Consider the following 18,814-nt stretch of genomic DNA (forward strand, 5'->3'; position numbering starts at 1 on the left):
CACTTACACAAACTCACATCTCATCCGCCACAATGAAGCCCTCACGGCTCTCCGTCCTCCTGAGACAAACAGCCTCAGCCCAACTGTGGCTCCGCTCAGCCCCCCATCTCCAGCGCCGCTCCCTCAGCGCAGCCGCAGGCTCACACGCCGTCAGGAACCTCCTCCAGGTCTCCGGCGAGGTGGCCGATGCCGTTGCCAACAACAAGCCCGTCGTTGCCTTGGAATCAACAATCTACACCCATGGAGCCCTGGGGAAGGATCTCGCGCAGGAGCATGAGGACCTGGTGCGGAGCAGCGGCGGCATCCCTGCCATTATCGCCATTGTCGAGGGAGTGCCCAAGGTGGGCGTCTCGACGGATGAGATTCTGCGCATGATTGAGGATGAGGGCACGGTCAAGGCTTCGCGGAGAGACATTGCCTACTTGGTCGGCATGGTAAGGATCCGATTCCCCCTATGATGGCCTCCTTTTCAACCAAGTCACAGTCAAACACTGACGCTTTTTTTTTTTCTTCACCAGGGCCTGGCAGGACGCAAAATCAATGGCGGCACAACCATTGCCGGCACGATGCTGCTCGCCAGGCTGGCCGGCATCCGCGTCTTCGGCACCGGCGGCCTCGGCGGCGTCCACCGCGGCGGCGAGAACTCGCTCGACGTCTCCGCCGACCTCACCGAGCTCGGCAGGACGCGGGTCGCCGTCGTCAGCAGCGGCTGCAAGGGCTTCCTCGAGACCCAGGGCGCCCACGTGTCCACCTACGCCGACGGGCGCACCGGCAAGGTCGACTTCCCTGCCTTTTGGGCGAGGGACAGCGGCGTCAAGAGCCCCTCCGTGTACCGCTCCGAGAGGGAGGCCGCCGCCATCATCCTGGCGCAGGAGAAGCTCGGCATCGAGTCGGGCATGCTCTTTGCGAACCCCATCTCCGAGGAGTTTGCCATTCCCGCAAAGGAGATGCAGGCGCACATTGACCAGGCCGTGGCCGAGGCCGACCAGAAGGGCTTCACGGGCAGCGCCAACACGCCGTTCGTCCTGCGGAGGCTGAAGCAGCTCTTTGGCGACAGGATAGTCACCGCCAACAAGCAACTGGTGCGCTCCAACATTGTCAGGGCGACAAACATTGCCGTCGAGCTGTCACGCTTGCTGAGTGAGGGAACGAGCTCGTAAGTCTTTCTTTAGGAGGGACATCATCTTTTGCATATCTCTTTTTTGTGATTGTACTTGTAATTTTTACGTTGGATGACATCTAATCGGTTAGATAGAAGTTCATCAGGACATACAGTGGCGTTTGGATCAAAGACTGAAAATAAACCATTACCTCCCTTGAAAACGAACCCCAAAGCTGATATTCTCGTCGCTGGGTCGGTTGCCGTCGACCTCAGCTGTGACTATACCAATCCCCAGGGCGGTGATGGTCAGCCCCAAGTCCATACGTCGAATCCGGCCAGTATAAGCCAGTCTATCGGCGGTGTCGGGCATAATGTTGCGCTGGCTGCTCATCGAGCCAGTCGACAGGCTCAGGTCAAGTTTAGCAGCATGGTTGGCGACGATGTGTAGGGCTCACCGGGACCTGATCAAGACAACATAAGACATACGATCCCTATGGCTGACGACTTATAGTGCCGGCGCAACGGTTCTCACAGCTCTCGAAGCCTCAGGCCTTGATTCCACATATGTAAAGAAACTCAACCAAGCAGAGCACCCAGGGAGTCGAACCGCCCAGTACGTCGCCATCAACGACTCCAGCAAGAATCTCGTCATGGCCATGGCGGACATGGGCATCTTCACGCAGCACCTCTTCCCCGACGAGTGGAAGTCAGCCATCAAAGCCACAGACCCCAAGTGGCTCGTCGTGGACGGCAACTGGAGCCCCAAGGGCATCAGGACCTGGATACACGCTGCCAACGAGCACGGCAGCAAAGTCGCCTTTGAGCCTGTCTCGGTCGCCAAGTCCAAGAGCCTGTTCGGGCCCCAGCGCGGAGTGCCGCCGTTGGGCGTGTTCCCTAACCAGAGCGTCGACCTCGCCTCGCCCAACATCTACGAGCTTTCGGCCATGTATTCGGCAGCCAAGGAGAATGGCTATCTGGACAGCATGGAGTGGTTCGAGGTGATTGACTCGTTCGGCATGCGGGGAGCCAGAGACCGGTTCGTCCGTCTCACGTCGGCCGAGTTGACGGATGCTGGCGTTCCCGTGCAGTCCATTCAATTACTGCCTTACATCCCTACAATCATCACAAAGCTCGGGTCCAAGGGCGTCTTGTTGACAACCATCCTGGGCAAAGACGATCCTCGACTTCGGGATCGAGAGTCTGAAGAGTTCATCTTGACTCGGTCCTATGACGGAAACCCGGCCGTCGGCGGCATCTACATGCGATTGTTCCCTCCTGTCGAGCATGTCGAAGACATTGTTTCCGTAAATGGAGTCGGCGATACGTTCCTCGGCGTCATGGTTTCGGGACTTGCTCAGGGAGGAAGAGTCGACAAGCTGGTGGACGTGGCTCAGCGAGGCGCGGTATATACGCTCAAGTGCGCAGAGTCCGTGAGCAAGGACGTTTCAAAGCTGGAGAGCGATTTGGAAAGGGCTGCATTGCTAAGTTGAGCGAGTATTTACAAATAACTAAAACAAGGATATCAAGAATAAGCCTGGGACTCCAAAAAAAAATCAAGTATTTCACGTTGTGAGCTGTGTTTTTCGTGCAATTGAAGCTCAGTCGAAACGTGAAGCCATCGCCAATCAATCAATGTCAGCCTCGTCGAGAAGGCCCCACTACCCCCACTTCGACAAGTCCTCGTCTGCAAGGCTGAGCTCCAGACCCAGAAAAAAATTAAAGGAAAAAAAAAAGATTCCTACTTTTGCAGAGAAATGCAAACCAACCGCCGCTGAATCCCCTTCACAACAGCGGAGCAACCTTGGCGAAAATGGCCCAGCCGCAGGATCCAGACTTCTCAGAGGACGAACTGTCCGAAAACTATCTGTCCTCCTCCGACAATGACTCCGACGACGCCTCATCAAGAAAGAAGCCGGTGGTTGCGATGCAGGACAAGGACTCGGACGAAGAAGATTTGGAGCGGCTCGTTTTCGGCAGCAAGGTGTCCTTTGGAGAGAGTCTCTTCAAGACCGGCAGCCTAATTGGTGCATCAGACGACAAAGAGGGCAGGGAGCTGGAATTGGCGGCCGATGCGGACACCGGCGGGCTGGAAGACGTCGACGATGCCGACCTGTTCATGATCGATACCGCTCCGAGCGGCGCAGTCCCTCAAGCATCCGCCGTCGCTTCCAAGGCGAAGAAGGCGGAGCACGGCGATCCGGCCGCCTGGGAGGACAGCGACGACGACCGATTGGCCATCTCTCTCGCGAACCATACACGGCTGCGAAAGCTGCGACTGACCGAGGCCGAGGACATTGTGAGCGGCACCGAGTACAGCAGAAGACTTCGACAGCGCTACCTCCAGCTCCATCCTGCGCCTGCGTGGGCCAAGGAGGCAGAGGGGCGTCCTAGCAAGCGAAGGCGGCGCTCGTCTGCTTCTTCCGGCTCCTCAGACGAGAGCGGCAGCGAATCCGACGGCGAGGTGTCTGCCCAGCCGCTGGAGGACTTTCTACGAGACGTCAAGAGCCTGTCTGGAGCTGGCGGGCCCAAGAAGCGACGGCTCAGGCCAGAGATCATCGACATCCAGAGAACGCGCGAAATCTCCGACACACATCTTGCGCCCGTGGAGTGCCTGTCCTTCCACCCCGAGTACCCCGTCCTGCTGTCGGCCAGCACGGCCTCGGTGCTGTACCTCCACCACATCGCACCCGATGCGCACCCGGTGCCGAACCCCCGGCTGACGTCCGTACAAGTCAAGGGCGTGGACATTCGGAGAGCAGAGTTCCTGTACCCCGGCGGCGACAAGGTCTTCATCGGCGGACGGAGGAGATACTTCCACCACTGGGACCTCAAGACGGGCGTCGTGCAGAAGACGTCGCAGATCCTGGGCCACGGCCTGGAGCACAAGACGATGGAGCGCTTCAAGCTGAGCCCCTGCGGCCGGTACATGGCCATTACGGCGTCGACGCGCAAGGGCGGCGGCATCATCAACATCCTCAGCGTCGGCTCCCTGCAGTGGATCGCCGCGGCGCGGCTGTCGAGCAGGAACGGCATCGCCGACTTTGCGTGGTGGAGCACCGGCAACGGCATGACGATCCTGGGCAAGGACGGCCAGGTCGGCGAGTACAGCGTCGAGACGAGGAGCTTCGTCGGCCTGTGGCGCGACGACGGCTGCATCGGCGGCATCGTCATCGCCCTCGGCGGCCACCAGGGCCCTGAGCTGATTGGCGACGACCGCTGGGTGGCCATCGGCTCCAGCTCGGGCATCACCAACATCTACGACCGCAGCGAGCTCCTCGCCCTGGACGGCGAAAAGAACGTCGTCATCAAGGAGGCGCCCAAGCCCACGCGCGTCTTCGAGCAGCTCGTCACGCCCGTCACCGTCCTGACCTTTTCCCCCGACGGCCAGCTCCTCGCGTTCGGCAGCAGGTCGTCAAAGGACGCTCTCAGGCTGGCGCACCTGCCGAGCTGCACCGTCTACAGGAACTGGCCGACGGCGCAGACGCCGTTGGGCAGGATAACGGCGGTGGCGTTTGGCAAGGACAGCAGTTTGTTGGCGGTGGGTAATGATACGGGCAAGATTAGGCTGTGGGAGATTAGGAGTTAGATGGAGCTTTTCTTTATCGTGAATAGAGGATATTTGAGCGGATTGCTTGTTTTATTCAATTTGATGCCATGATTCGTATATTTTTGTGATTGGTATCAGATCTCTCGTGCCCAGCTCATCAACTTTTTCAAGAGCTCAGCCTGAACCGAACCCATCCAGATCTTTGGTATCCCCCCATTGCCATTGATCCTCTTTGACACACACGCAATGATTCCCCCATAGAATCCCATGAGACGCCATTAATCACCACATCCAAAAGAACCCCAAAATGTCCCTAAACAAGCTCCGCATCGCCATCCTCAACAAGCCCCTTCGCGCTCGACCACCTCATGATGAGCACGTCCCCATTCGCCGCCGGAAGAATCGTGTCCACGTCGGTGCCCCTGCCAAAGACGTCCTTGTCGCGAAGCAGCCGCACGAAGACGGCCGTGTCCAGGTCCGGGCTGTCAATCATGCTGACGTTGCCGGCGGTGTCGTTGAGGTTCTGCAGGCGCTGGGGGAAGGACGAGAGGAAGGAGGAGAGGTAGTGGTTGTGCAGGAGGGCTTGGTGCCTCGTCGCGTAGGCCAGCTCGGTGGGGGAGAGGCGCTGTCTGAAATCTTCTGTTGAGAGGTAGTGGAGGGTGTGCTTGTCGATCTTTTGAGATAGGGGGGATGAAGAAGATTAGATGTTGGGAACTTTTTGCCGTTGTTCGTTGTGTGAGACTGGGATGCTGGAGACTGGGGGGCTTACCTTGGCTATTCTCGTTCTTAGGTAGCTCCGTACGAGAAACTTGTAGCGTTCGAGCTCGGTCTGGATGACGATGAGGGCAAAGTTGGTCTTGGGATCCATGTCGCCCGTCATGTCCTCGATGCGTTCAATCTGAGATTTGATCTTGGAGTTGACTCGCTCAAACAAGCCATCTCTAGGCCAACTAGACTCGTCATATATCAGCCCACAGTGAGCAGTAGAAAGGATACATCTTCATAGACAGCATGTATCTCCAGTGGAAGAACAATCAAGCTCATGATGGCCCAATATCAAGACTCACTTGAGCAGCTCAGGTGCCGATCTCTCAGCAACCCAAAGGCGCGTCAGGGCCTGCAAGTCCCGCGTCTCCAGCGGGATGCCGTGAGACGCGGGATCGACCTCTCGCAGAATATCGTCAATGTCCATGGCGGGAGACGATAGATCGGGTCATGAGTGCCGAGGGACTTGGTCAAGCATCTGCACCTTGATAGAAGATGCAACTTCTCCAGGGCGAAGAAGCAACTTAATTCGAGGTTTAAGCACGAGGCTTTCCCGCGGTGGGGTGTCTAGTTTACATGTCTGGAGTTGGGCCCATGTGCGAAGTGGCAGGTACTGTGTACATATACCTCGGTGTGTTTTGGTTATCGGTGAGCGCTACGGTTTAGCGATCTTATAGCGGTGCTTGAACTGAGTTTCAGCGGCATTGGGCTGCAGTTCGATAAGACATTCTGTCAACCTCCAAACAAGCAACTTCTCGTCATCTTCACAACACAGACACATTCAACACTTGAAGGGACCCATGGGTCCGTCAGCAGCCGCCGAGTCCAAAGTTGAGCAAGTCATATGATGCATCATCGAGGATTCGAGTTCAGCTGCGTCTATGACGGGGGTTGACGCAGGAGTGGAAGAGTATGCGTAATCAGTTTAAGCCGAGGCAAGTCTCCTCCCAACTCTGGAGTGCCTCTTACACTCAAAATGACATAAAGCAGCCTACTTTAACCCAGGGTTCAATGCCTGATCTGGAGCAATTGGTCTAGAACAGCAACAAGCAACTTGGAACCGCGATAATAACACATAGACACATACTTTCCATCTCATCCTCAGCAGCCATGACGGACGAACAAGGTGACGGCCCTCAGCCCTACGCCGCATACCTGCGGACCATTGTCCAAAAGGGCCTCTTGGCTGGCGAGCTGCCCATCGTGACGACAAACCCAAACTGGCTCGAGAAACAGGCCAAGGAGAAGATGACCAAGGCGGGCTTCGAGTACATCCTTGGCGGAGCGGGAGAGTCGGCGACCATGGATGCGAACCGGCTTGCTTTCCGCCAGTGGAAGATTGTTCCTCGCGTCCTGAGGCCCACGACGCCTCGCGATCTGAGTGTCACCATATTTGGCCAAAAATACGGTACGTGAGGATGGACAGCCATTCTATGGAATCGCCCGAAAACAAGACTGGAACATCATGGGCTGACGAGGTTAAAAAAAAAAGACGTTCCCGTATTCATGGCTCCTGTGGGCGTCAATTCCCTATACCACAAAGACAAGGAGATCGGAGTTGCCCAAGCCTGCGCCGCCTTGAACGTTCCTTTCACCATGAGCACAGTTGCCCAAACCACAATGGAAGAAATCGCAGCCGCAGTCCCAAAATCGCCCAGATGGTTCCAGCTCTACTGGCCCAGTGACGAAGAGATTACGGCTTCTCTCCTGAAGAGAGCCAAGGACAATGGCTTCACAGCGCTCGTCGTAACCCTGGACACGTGGACGCTTGGGTGGAGGCCGCACGACCTGGACTTTGCCAACATTCCCTTCCTCCTGGGCGAGGGCTGCGCGAATGGGTTCGCAGATCCTGTCGTTAGACGCAAGTTTGCGGAGATGAGCGATGGCGGAACACCCGAGGATAATGTCATGCAGGCGTCGTTGTACTGGATCGGCGAGGCTTTCCCCGGAAAGTCTCACGCTTGGGAAGATATCAAGATCTTGAAAAAGTACTGGGACGGGCCCATCATCCTCAAGGGAATCCTCAGCGTCGAAGATGCCGAGCTGGCTGCTGAGCATGGTGTGGACGGCATCATTGTCAGCAATCACGGCGGCCGCCAGATTGACGGCACCATAGCTACTCTGGATGTGCTCCCGGAGATTGTCGATGCTGTCGGCTCCCGGCTGACCGTCATGATGGATTCTGGCATCCGCACCGGCGCCGACATCGTCAAGGCCCTTGCTCTTGGAGCCAAAGCCGTCCTAGTTGGGCGGCCGGTGGTTTACGGACTGGGCATCAATGGCAAGGAGGGGGCCGAAGCAGTACTGGCTGGATTGCTGGCTGATTTGGATCTGACCATGGGCCTTGCCGGAGCGAAACGCGTGGCGGACTTGAAGAGGTCGCTGTTGCGGAGGGTCCAGTATCCTGGAGATGTCAAGTCGAATCTTTGAGCATTGGAGAAATGAGTTGTTGTAGCCTTAGCATGTGACAGAGAATACTATTCCCAAATTTATTGAAGGTCCAATGTTATGATAAACGTATACTTCGATCTCATCTGCTCTATTTGACCCATGTACAGACGCTCCTCTGGGGAATGTCGTGGGAATTTCCAAGGTCTGATAGACCATACAGTGTACAATACAGTGCGAAAGATCCACTGGCGTTCGTCTGCAAATGCGCATCGCGAGGCTGCAGCTTGCAACCAAAGCTTCAAGCTAAACCGGTCAACGCGCCTACAGCCTCACCAACCGCGACAAGCCATTGCTCGCGACAGCTTCGTCTCCTAAACCCCCGGAAACTATTCCAACATCCTCCGAGCATCGGCGACCATGGCGGAGTCGACTGCAGAGGACGACAACCGCTCGCAGAAACGCAGCCATGCAGAGTATGCAGAGCAAGATGGTTCAGGTACGAGCATCTTCCTCGCCACGGGAACCTAGGACAACCCCCTCTAGATACTGACAGCTTATTTTGTTTGGACATGGACAGACTCCTCGTCAGACGATGACATGGGACCGCAGCTCCCCACCGCCGAGGCCCCGAAGAAGAAGCGCCGCGTCCTGCCCTACGAAAAGCTCTACATCTCCGCGCTGCCCAAGTCCATCAGGTACTCCAAGTCGCTGATGCACAAGGAGCAGGTGCTCTTCGCTACCTGGACGCCCCTGACCGACTTCCTCATCACGTCGTCTGCTGATGGCGTGGTCAAGTTCTGGAAGAAGATTGGCAAGGGCATCGAGTTTGTCAAGCAGTTCAAGGCGCACAACGGCACCATCACGTCGGTCTCAGTGAGTCGCGACGGACGGAGCTTTGCGACGGCGGGCGACGACGAGACAATCAAGATCTTTGATGTCTTTACGTTTGACCTGCTTTCCATGATCACGCTAAAGTATGTGCCCAAGTGCGTGTGCTGGGTGCACAAGAAGGGGGCTTCGTTTCCCCTGCTGGCTGTCTCGGAGGACGCCAAGCCCTTGATACACATCTACGATGGCCGGGGTGAGCAGGAGGACGCTATCCATACCATCAAGGGCCTGCACAGGAGTCCGGTCCATTTGATGACGTTCAATGACGAGTACGACTGTGTCGTCTCAGCCGACGAGAATGGCATGATCGAATACTGGCAGCCCAGCGGCAACTATGAGAAACCGAGCAACGTCTTTGAGTACAAGAGCTCGACGAACCTGTTCGATTTTAAGAAGGCTAAATCCGTGCCCACGTGCCTGACGATATCGCCCAACGGCAAGAGTCTGGCGGCGTTTTCATTGCCCGACCGCAAAATACGGATATTCGACTTTGCGACGGCCAAGCTGCACAGGACCTACGATGAGTCATTGCAAGTGGCTGAGGATATGCAACGAGTTGGCACAGCGGCGCAGAAGCTGGATAGCGTGGAGTTTGGCAGACGGTTGGCTCAGGAGCGGGAGATTGAGTCGCCGACTTTGAAAAACAAGTCCAACGTCATATTCGATGAGTCGGGTAACTTCATCCTCTACGGTTCCATGGTGGGAATCAAGGTTCTCAACACGTATACGAATCAGGTTGTCAAGGTGTACGGCAAGGATGAAAACTTCCGCGCCTTGAACCTGGGCATATACCAAGGCCAACCCCAGAAGAAGGGCATAGTATCCGTCGAGATGGGTGCTTCGAGCAACCCTCTGTTGCAAGAGTCAGAAGCTCGGGATCCGATTCTCGTTGCCACCGGCGTGGGCAAGGTGCGGTTCTACATGTTTACAAACGACGAGGAAATATCCAAGTCGACGCGAGACGTCCAGAACGAGAAGCCTACCGTGCTGGGAGGAAGAGACAAAGCGCAGGCGGCCAAGAAGGCAGAGACTGGAAACGCCGCCGTCCTGCACACTACCTATGGCGACATCCACATCCGCCTCTTCCCCGACGCGGCGCCCAAGGCCGTGGAGAATTTCGTCACACACGCCAAGCGCGGCTACTACAACAACACGATATTCCATCGCGTGATTCGAAAGTTTATGATACAGGGCGGTGACCCTCTGGGCGATGGCACGGGCGGCGAGAGCATCTGGGGGCGCGACTTTGAGGACGAGTTTAGCAGTCTGAAGCACGACAAGCCGTATACGGTGAGCATGGCGAATGCAGGTCCCAATACGAACGCCAGCCAGTTTTTCATAACCACGGAGAAGACGGTGAGTTGTTTCCCTCTTGACTTGACGAGAACGATATGAAGTTTGCATACTGACTGTGTTGTGTTTTGAAAGCCTTGGCTGGATGGGAAGCACACCATTTTCGGACGAGCGACGCAGGGTTTGGACGTGATTCACAAGATTGAGAATACGAGGACGCATAAGGAGAAGCCGGAAGAAGATATCAAGATCCTCAACATTGATGTCATGTAACTGATGGTTGGCAATGTCTGAGCGAGCGAGTTATGGCATAATACGAGAATATCCAGGCAGCATGTGCGTCTCTAGATATCGTGTTCATCCCTGGACAAGTTTGAATTTCAGCGATCTGCGTCCCAGTCACACAGGACAATTTTGCAGCTTGTCGATATTACTCAGGCTGGACCTGATGGTGCGTGAGATAATACATAGACCACCCTCTGCCATCCCTGTCTCCTGTCCCCCCAGAAAGCCAATCAGACGTTTCCGATTCTCCACGTCTGTGACAGCTTTTTGCGCTTTGCACCACCGACGTCGGCCCTTGGACTTCGAGAAACGATGTGAGTAATTCCAAGGGGCCCGGGCTCTATAACCTAGTGGGAGCAGCAATAAGCGGCAAATCATTCAATGGGGATCTTCCCATTGGCTTGCGGGATCGTGTGGGATGATATTATGGGAACACCGATGCCTGTCTTGCAGTTGTAAGTGGTGGCACGGAGGAGCGTCGGAGGTGGTGTTAGTGTAAGGTTGTAGACTACCTAGGTATGCATGTGGAAATTGATGCATGTGTTGGTTTTAAAGGACTGAAGCTCGGCCAATATGCACTTTTTTCCCACTTACACAGCCGTCTTTACCAAATCGCCCTCAGGCAATAAGAGAAAGAAGAGAAGAGGCAGGATACAGAGGAGAAGCATCTTGTATTAATCAATCTCTTGCACCGCTTCCGAATCAAGCCAAGTCTTGCCAACGGCCTTCTATTGACGTCACCCAGCCCTCCATCAACTTTTTTTCAAGTTTGCCCTTCAAACTCCAATTCGCGATCTGTAAAGCACAGATTTTTTTTCTTTCTATACCCCTTCTCTTGGTGTTTCCCCTTGAGCTCGAGATTGAAGACAGTTGCTCACTATGTCTACCGTACGTCTGCCCTGTTCCAATTGATCTTGAAACCAGCTTTTCGACCGTTGTCAGTGGAGTGACTCACCGGACTGCCCCTCTAGTTCTACATCGAGAACAAAAACGTCGGCAACCAGGCCGACTCAGAAGATTGGCGCAGTAAGTCTCCTACTAAATGTCTGAAGCCGTCGTCTTGTTACTGACATGTTGGGCCCCATCCAGTCCGCGGCTACAACCCTCTGACGCCCCCCGACCTGCTGCAGCACGAGATCCCCCAAACCACCGAGTCCAAAAAGACCGTCATCGACGGCCGCAACGAGGCCGTGGCCATTGTCAATGGCAAGGACCCCAAGCACCGCCTGCTCATCGTTGTGGGCCCTTGCTCGATCCACGACCCCGAGGCCGCCCTCGCCTACTGCGACCTGCTCCTCAAGGCCAAGGAGAAGCACAAGGACGAGCTGCTCATCGTCATGCGGTCGTACCTCGAGAAGCCGCGCACGACGGTCGGCTGGAAGGGCCTCATCAACGACCCGGACATTGACGGCAGCTTCAAGATCAACAAGGGGCTGCGGCTGTCGCGCCAGCTCTTTGTCGACCTGACGAGCAAGGGCATGCCCATTGCGAGCGAGATGCTGGACACCATCTCCCCGCAGTTCTTGGCCGACTTGCTGAGCGTGGGCGCCATTGGCGCGCGCACGACGGAGAGCCAGCTTCACCGTGAGCTGGCCAGTGGCCTGAGCTTCCCCGTCGGCTTCAAGAACGGCACCGACGGTTCGCTCGGCGTCGCCATCGATGCCATGGGCGCCGTCAGACACCCCCACCACTTCCTCTCCGTCACCAAGCCTGGCGTCGTTGCCATTGTCGGCACAACAGGCAACGAGGACTGCTTCGTCATCCTGCGCGGCGGCACCAAGGGCACAAACTACGATCCTCAGAGCATCGCCGAGGCCAAGGCAGCACTGGACAAGAAGGGGGCGCCTCCGAGGTTGATGATCGACTGCAGCCACGGCAACTCACTCAAGGATCACAAGAACCAGCCCAAGGTTGCCAGTGTCGTCGCCGAACAGGTTGCCAAGGGCGAGACTGCCATCATGGGCCTCATGATTGAGAGTAACATTAACGAGGGTGAGCGACGACTCATGATGACTTTTCTAAGAGTATCTGCTAACGGAGAATGACAGGCAACCAAAAGGTACCGGAGGAGGGCAAGTCCGGGCTCAAGTACGGCGTCAGCATCACAGATGCATGCATCAACTGGGCAGATACCGAAGCGGTGCTCGACAACCTGGCCGAGGCCGTCAAACAGAGGAGAAAGGTCTTGGGAATCAATTAGAGGGACAAGCTCATTCAACCTTTCCGCTACATACTACCTATCTACATGCGCACATACCCCTTGTCCCTTGGTGGACATGTCACAGGTCTTGAGGCTTGTTGACTGCTTTGTCGATATGGCGCCAGCGTGTGCGAATTCTGCTGGTTTTTTCTGCGGGCCGGACATACTACACTGCTGGTCATTTTTCTCTATATGCTGCCTCTATCGTATGCGCGGATCGGGCGCTGGTTGCGTTGAAAATGCATCTGGCTGTACATAAAAAAAGACTAACAAAAGTTTATGACGTTGATATCATCCAATGCATCGCGAGGAGGACGTAACTAATAGATGTAACATCTATAAGTAAGGAAACTATCATGGTATTTAAGTGACAAAGCAAGTCAACCGCATGTAGAAGAATCCGCATTGCCCAGTTTCGTCATACACATACTATCTATGAAGCCATCGCCATGATCCGGTGCTGTCCGGCTCACACTGTGCAACGTTTGTCGCAGCAAAAAAGGCCCCCTTACTTGATCCAGCCAAGCATCAGCATCCCAGCCAAGCAGAAGCGCAGCCCAGCCAATTTTCCGACGACGCAGGCAGGAGCTGGCGACGCTCGTTCATTCTTACTTTTTCTTTTCCCAAACAACAACCAGCATCAGTCATCAATTGATCCCTCGCCATCGCGGGGGCATCGCGCGCTCCTTTGGACTTCTTTTCCTTCTTCCTTTTTTTTTATCCTTTCACCTATTTCCACTGGGTTGCGTCCGCCTGGAGAATTAATACCTTGTGCAGCTCGGTTTCGCCCTCTGCGTCTCTACGCGACTTGCATCACCTCCCCCCAAGCGCAGCGAGCGACGCGCGCCCTCCAAAACCCCCCCAACCATGGCGCCCACGTACTCGCCGCCAGATTCGCCGTTATCGTCCGCCATGGACTCGTCAGAACCCTACGAGGAAGACCTCCACGACCACGACGACGAGGCGACGCTGCGGCCGTCCAAGCGCCAAAAGGTCGAGGCTGGCTCGACAACGTCGTCCGCCGTCGTCCCCGACGCCGAGCACGAGCCCGTGCCAGAACCCGATCCGCTCGAGGGCATGTCGGACGTGTCGTCGGACACGTCGGGCGACATCCCCAGCTCGCCCGTCAACGCCCGGCTGGAGGAGGAGGACTTCCAGGACCAGGTCACCGTCTGCGACTGGGACGGCTGTCCGGCGGGCGATCAGGGCAACATGGACAAGCTGGTCGAGCACATCCACAACTCGCATATAGAGAACCGACAGAAGAAGTACACGTGCGAGTGGCGGAGCTGCAACCGCAAGGGCCTGCCTCACGCCAGCGGCTATGCTCTCAAGGCTCACATGCGGAGCCACACGAGAGAGAAGCCTTTTTACTGTTACCTGCCTGGTACGTTTTGATGAAACGCAGGACTTTGGAGGGATTCTCAAATGCGATAATCGTTTTTGCTTTGACTGACATTGCTCTCTTCTTGCTCAACAGAATGCGACCGCTCCTTCACGAGGTCAGATGCTCTTGCTAAGCACATGCGAACCGTCCACGAAACAGAAGCGCTGCGGCCATCGGACCCCGTGCCGAAATCCATGCAATCGGGACCAACAGGCAGGACGGGAAAGCTCAAAATCATCATCAAGACGCCTCAATCGCAATCCGCACAAGACGACGGAGACGACGCCAACGGCGAGATCCCTCCGTCAGAGTGCTTCACGGTGCTCCCTACCGACCTGTTTACGGAGGAAGAACTGCAGATTCCGCTTCCCAAATTGTGGCGTAAGTGTCACTGGGAGGCGACGTGGGCCGAGGAGGTGGGAGAGGCGCTGAGGAACGAGTGCAAGCAGTGGGAGGAGCTGTACTACAAGGAGTGGCTCGACAAGGAGGTGTTGCTGTCGCAAGTCATCCAGAGCGAGGTCGATTGGCACGAGCGGCGGCAGGCGATAATCTCGGGTGCCGCCGATGTGCAGATCCCAAGCAGCACGGAAGAAAGAGAAGAGGAGGCTACAAATGGCGGCGGCGGCGGCGCGGGCGACGAGCCCATTGCCGCGGCGGCGGAGAAGGAATAAAGGCTACGCGAGAACGTGACGTTTGGCGACATGCTGTCGTTGCTTTCACAGTACATGATGACGGATAGGGGATCTAATGGGGAGCTGGAAGGGCTTCTGAAGCGTAAAAAAATGGACAGGCTTGGAAGAGCATGCGGCGGGGAGTTTTGGGAGTTTTCAAACCATCAGACGCGCATGAGGGGGGCCTGCCCTCGGCAGTCTTTTGGCTTCTTTGCTTTTTCTTCTTGTCTTCTTTTTCTTCTTTTCATTTACCTACGTCTCCCCAACGCTCTCGAGCGGCTTGAAGAAGGAAAAGTCGGAGCTTGCTGTTAGGAGGGAACGCGGGAAAGGGAATGCCTTTTGCCATGTTTTTTTGTCTTGAATGATGTAAGATTAGTGCAACGAAACGAATATAAAGACGGTTCAGGGCTCATACGCATTCAATGTGACTCTCCCCTTTCAATCTTTCATATGTTTGATCTATCCTGCATTGACGAGGCGTAGCAACTTGGGACACACTCCTCGTTTCTCTTCAAAACTGCTTCGAACCACTCAAGCTCGAAAGCCATCTTGTCTGCATCAAGCCATAATGTAGGTGTCTTTTCTCCCCGTCATGATGAACAACAGTTTCAAGTCTCCCATGGAAATACAACTACTAGGTAGGAAGAGGCAACTCAGAACCTCTCTCTTCTATCTCTTAAGGTACCTAGTAGGTAATGGAATAGCCGTATGTACCTACCTATTCCCCTAAGGTAAGCTTCAAAGCTGCCGCCGATTTCGCATGCATCCCCACTTAATCTTCCTAAATCCCACCATCCAATCCCGCCGCATTTTCTTTTGCAGAAATCAAACAAAGCGGACGATTTGAAATCCTCGTCTTTTCATTTGCGCGCCCATTCTTATTATACCTCTTTTTATTTGACCTAGAGCTCTATTTTCCTCACCTCCTGTCGAAATATATATACATCTTGCCTTTATTCTCTAGAGTTTTCTGGATCTTTGGTAGGTAGGTTAGGACCCAGCTCTATACTTTTTAGCACGTGCTTATCAATTCGATGCGCCACAGCCGGAAATCTTGCACAACTCGCCACTCTCTCCGACATCAAACCGTAAAACTACCTGCCTAGCGCAATCCATACACTCAACGCACCACATACAACTTCATATCAAATCAGCAAACCAAAACATATCACTTGAGATTCAAAAAACAGCAAACAAGTTTCATTATACAAGTCTCTTTATACCCTTGTACATCGACGCACAAAAAGCAAAACGGCACTGCCGTTTCGAACCTCGCACCATGAGTGCCATCCTCTCCGCCGACGACCTCAACGACTTCATATCCCCCGGCGTCGCCTGCATCAAGCCCATCGAGACCCTCCCCGCCGCTCCCCCGCAGCAGCCGCCGTCCGGCAACGAAAACGAAGTCATCCTCGACGGCCAGCAGCCCTCCGCGTCGTCGTCCGGCGCCGCAGCCTCGCCCGCGCAGATCTCGCTCACGGACTGCCTCGCCTGCTCCGGCTGCGTCACGTCCGCCGAGGCCATCCTCGTCAGCCTGCAGAGCCACACGGAAGTCATTTCGACGCTCGACGCGGCCCCCGCGCTGCGCATCGTAGGACCCGATGCGGGCGGCAATTTCGCCGTCGAGGGCCTGGAGAACGAGGACGCCAAGCTGTTCGTTGCCAGCGTGAGCTCTCAGACCAGGGCAAACCTGGCTGCCGCGTGCGGGCGAGGCGTGTCCGAGAGCCAGGCCGGATATATGCTGGAGAACCTGCTGCGGGGTCCAGAGGGGCTCGCAAAGGCCGGCAAGTGGAACAATTCGTTCGAGTGGGTGGTGGACATCAATGTGGCCCGGGATGCGACGCTCGTGCTCGGTGCGGCCGAGGTTCTCTCCTCGCCGACCCCAGGCGTCGCAACGCCCTCACAGCCCATCCTCGCATCGTCATGTCCCGGCTGGGTATGCTATGCGGAAAAGACGCACCCGTACGTGCTGCCGCACTTGTCCAAGGTCAAGTCGCCACAGGCCCTCATGGGCACCATCCTCAAAACCACGCTGAGCAAAAAGCTCGGCATTCCTCCCAGTCGGATATGGCACGTGGCTGTGATGCCTTGTTTCGACAAGAAGCTCGAGGCTAGTCGAGAGGAGCTCACGGACGAGGTATGGGCGCGCTCAGGTTTGCCGGGCAAGGGGATTCGAGACGTCGACTGTGTCATCACCAGCAAAGAAGTCCTGATGCTGGCAGAGTCAAGGGGACTGGACTTCTTCAACTTTGCAAAATCCGCGTCCTCGGTTCCGCCCTCAATACCATTTCCAGATGAGAAGATGCACGGATTCTTGTTCCCAAACAAGGGCTCAAGAAATCCCCCGCGGGTAGCTGGTTCTTCTGGCGGGCTGTTGCACCACATTCTCCAAACAAAGGCCGCCCAAACGCCCGGATCAGAGATCCAGGTCATCCGCGGCCGCAACGTCGATGTCGTCGAGTATTTTGTCACAGTCAACGGCGAGCCTGTTTTCAAGGCCGCTCGGTACTATGGCTTCAGAAATATCCAGAACCTCGTCAGGCGTCTGAAGCCGGCTCGCCCGTCCCGCATGCCGGGCGGAAAGCCCTTTGGGAGCGCCCGCCGCTCGGCAGGCAAGGCGGCCTCCCACGACTATAGCTATGTTGAAGTCATGGCCTGCCCCGGGGGCTGCACAAACGGCGGTGGTCAGATCAAGGTCGACGACCCCGTGATCCTGGAGCGCAAAAACATATCGGGGAAGCCAGGCCCCCAAGAACAAAAAGACTGGTTGGCGGAAATCGATGAGGCATATTTCTCGGGCGAGGATTCGCTGGTCGAACAACACACCGCCGAGAAGGTAGTTGGAGGCATTTCCCACTCGTACATAGATGATACCCTGGCGTACTGGTCGGGCATGACAGGTATAGGGCTAGATAGACTGGCTTTCACAAGCTTCCGTGAGGTGATTAGCGATGTTGGAAAGGATACAGCCACCGAGAGAGCCGCTCAGTTGGCTGGTAAAGCTGGTGGCGGGTGGTGAGGCAGCTTTACATAGAAACAAACAAGAAGTGATTTTCTCTCAAGTCTCTTTATGTGCCACGCCGTGCAAAGCCGAATCCTCCTCTGCCGCTCCCATCAGGTCCTCTGGGCGCTCGAATGGCTTGGTGTTCGTCTCGGCTCTGCTGTCCCCGCATGGACGAAGAGTCGCTGCCGCTGCCGTCGCGGCCTCCTCGTCGGCCCGAATCCGGCTTCTGGGAAGAGTTGGGATCGAAGAGCTCTCTCCTCGGGCCCGACTGGTTCGTTGTCCGCCGCGGCTCAAACTCCTGCCCGCTGATCTCGGTGTTGCTCACATTGTTGTTGTTGTTGTTGTAGCTGCTGTTATAGTTGCTGCTGTTATTGTTAATGCCGCCATGATAACCGCCACCACCACCACCACCAAAGTTCCCTCCCCGTCCCCGTCCCCTCCCGCGATACGCCCCCCTCCCCTCCGTCCTCGGCGGCGTCACGGCGCCTCCTCCTGCTCCTCCTCCCGTCCCCGGCGACGACCCCCTCGAAGAGGGCGCCGACTCGCCAAAGATCTTGGCCCGCGCCTCGTCGTACCGCCGCTGCTTCTCCTCGCGATCGCGCTTCTGCTTCGCGCGGATCTCCTCGGGCGTCATCTGCGCCTGCTCCGGCCGCAAGTCGTCGTCGTCGCCATCACCACCGCCGCTGAGGGACGCGCCGCCGCCCGCGCCAGGGTTCCGCTTGGCGACGACGGGCTTGCGGCTGAGGACCTTGACCTGGGGCTTGAAGGACGCCGTCAGGGGGACGCCGCCGCTTGCTTCGACGTGGTACAGCGTTTCTGGAGAGTCACTACATTTTTCCAACCAAACGGGTTTCAAAAAAAAGTCAGCAAACAGATTCTTTCCCCCAACAAACTTGTAACGGCACCGGCTTTTCTGTCTGCATACGCTGATTCCCACAGTTTCCGGTTCGCCTCGGCGTGCTGCTGCAGGCGCTCTTGTCTGCTCATGCTCGTCTGCTGCGGCGCGACTTGTTGCGGCTCTTTTGCGTTCTTGCGCTCGGTGCGTTCGCGGTCGGCCTGGGCTTCCCAGTCGTCGTCGTCCCAGGCGTTGGGGATGCCGCTTGCTTTGCTCATTCTGAACAAGGGGCTCTGAGGAAGGGCTCTGTTTTCATGTAATGATGCTTTTGACAGGGAGTTGGGCAGGGCGGTTCCGAGGAACTCGGTGATGCTGAAAGCTGAAGGGAGGCCAAATTGATAAACGATGGCGCCCTCGTGTCTGTCTTCCCAAAACCACGCCCAAAG

The 18,814-nt window shown here is 56.1% G+C and overlaps 8 protein-coding genes across 8 annotated transcripts; 6 read left to right on the forward strand and 2 right to left on the reverse strand.

Annotated features, from left to right (window-relative positions):
• Positions 1-32: 32 nt before the first annotated feature.
• Positions 33-4,688, forward strand: BBK36DRAFT_1167672 (hypothetical protein; the record flags this gene model as incomplete). Its single annotated transcript, XM_024895075.1, has 7 exons — positions 33-434; positions 519-1,156; positions 1,256-1,546; positions 1,614-2,587; positions 2,700-2,703; positions 2,837-4,640; positions 4,677-4,688. The coding sequence occupies 7 exons, from the start codon at positions 33-35 to the stop codon at positions 4,686-4,688; spliced, it is 4,125 nt and encodes a 1,374-aa protein (XP_024750586.1).
• On the reverse strand, positions 4,602-5,876 carry BBK36DRAFT_1134943 (GINS complex, Sld5 component). The gene is given in 6 exon segments (XM_024892476.1): positions 4,602-4,808; positions 4,864-4,889; positions 4,900-4,926; positions 4,961-5,322; positions 5,419-5,599; positions 5,717-5,876. The coding sequence occupies 3 exon segments, from the start codon at positions 5,839-5,841 to the stop codon at positions 4,963-4,965; spliced, it is 666 nt and encodes a 221-aa protein (XP_024750587.1). The 5' UTR covers positions 5,842-5,876; the 3' UTR covers positions 4,602-4,808; positions 4,864-4,889; positions 4,900-4,926; positions 4,961-4,962.
• A 648-nt stretch (positions 5,877-6,524) lies between these two features.
• Positions 6,525-7,844, forward strand: BBK36DRAFT_1116766 (FMN-dependent alpha-hydroxy acid dehydrogenase; the record flags this gene model as incomplete). The annotated part of the gene is made up of 2 exons (XM_024890272.1): positions 6,525-6,822; positions 6,907-7,844. 2 exons carry the CDS (start codon positions 6,525-6,527, stop codon positions 7,842-7,844), a joined length of 1,236 nt encoding a protein of 411 aa, XP_024750588.1.
• A 378-nt stretch (positions 7,845-8,222) lies between these two features.
• BBK36DRAFT_1134944 (hypothetical protein) lies at positions 8,223-10,291 on the forward strand (the record flags this gene model as incomplete). The annotated part of the gene is made up of 3 exons (XM_024892477.1): positions 8,223-8,301; positions 8,383-10,049; positions 10,122-10,291. 3 exons carry the CDS (start codon positions 8,223-8,225, stop codon positions 10,257-10,259), a joined length of 1,884 nt encoding a protein of 627 aa, XP_024750589.1. The 3' UTR covers positions 10,260-10,291.
• An 859-nt stretch (positions 10,292-11,150) lies between these two features.
• Positions 11,151-12,471, forward strand: BBK36DRAFT_158132 (3-deoxy-7-phosphoheptulonate synthase; the record flags this gene model as incomplete). The annotated part of the gene is made up of 4 exons (XM_024897675.1): positions 11,151-11,159; positions 11,243-11,297; positions 11,361-12,263; positions 12,320-12,471. The coding sequence occupies 4 exons, from the start codon at positions 11,151-11,153 to the stop codon at positions 12,469-12,471; spliced, it is 1,119 nt and encodes a 372-aa protein (XP_024750590.1).
• An 867-nt stretch (positions 12,472-13,338) lies between these two features.
• Positions 13,339-14,529, forward strand: BBK36DRAFT_1196047 (hypothetical protein; the record flags this gene model as incomplete). Its single annotated transcript, XM_024896925.1, has 2 exons — positions 13,339-13,858; positions 13,952-14,529. 2 exons carry the CDS (start codon positions 13,339-13,341, stop codon positions 14,527-14,529), a joined length of 1,098 nt encoding a protein of 365 aa, XP_024750591.1.
• Positions 14,530-15,808: 1,279 nt separating this feature from the next.
• Positions 15,809-17,548, forward strand: BBK36DRAFT_1116536 (iron hydrogenase; the record flags this gene model as incomplete). The annotated part of the gene is made up of 1 exon (XM_024890241.1): positions 15,809-17,548. The coding sequence occupies one exon, from the start codon at positions 15,809-15,811 to the stop codon at positions 17,546-17,548; it is 1,740 nt and encodes a 579-aa protein (XP_024750592.1).
• Positions 17,549-17,643: 95 nt separating this feature from the next.
• Positions 17,644-18,646, reverse strand: BBK36DRAFT_1196051 (hypothetical protein; the record flags this gene model as incomplete). Its single annotated transcript, XM_024896926.1, has 3 exons — positions 17,644-17,668; positions 17,707-18,360; positions 18,459-18,646. 3 exons carry the CDS (start codon positions 18,644-18,646, stop codon positions 17,644-17,646), a joined length of 867 nt encoding a protein of 288 aa, XP_024750593.1.
• Between the last annotated feature and the right edge of the window lie 168 nt (positions 18,647-18,814).

This window comes from Trichoderma citrinoviride (genome assembly GCF_003025115.1).
Source record: "Trichoderma citrinoviride strain TUCIM 6016 unplaced genomic scaffold BBK36scaffold_5, whole genome shotgun sequence".
In the NCBI taxonomy this organism is placed as follows: Eukaryota; Fungi; Ascomycota; class Sordariomycetes; order Hypocreales; family Hypocreaceae; genus Trichoderma; species Trichoderma citrinoviride.

Excerpts from the sequence above, each read along its gene's own strand:
- BBK36DRAFT_1134943 (XM_024892476.1), bottom strand. The coding sequence starts at position 5,841 with ATGGACATTGACGATATTCTGCGAGAGGTCGATCCCGCGTCTCACGGC. Across the intron at positions 5,600-5,716 it reads TCGGCACCTGAGCTGCTCAA|TTGGCCTAGAGATGGCTTGT; the intron begins GTGAGTCTTGAT and ends TGACGAGTCTAG. Across the intron at positions 5,323-5,418 it reads TAAGAACGAGAATAGCCAAG|ATCGACAAGCACACCCTCCA; the intron begins GTAAGCCCCCCA and ends CTATCTCAAAAG.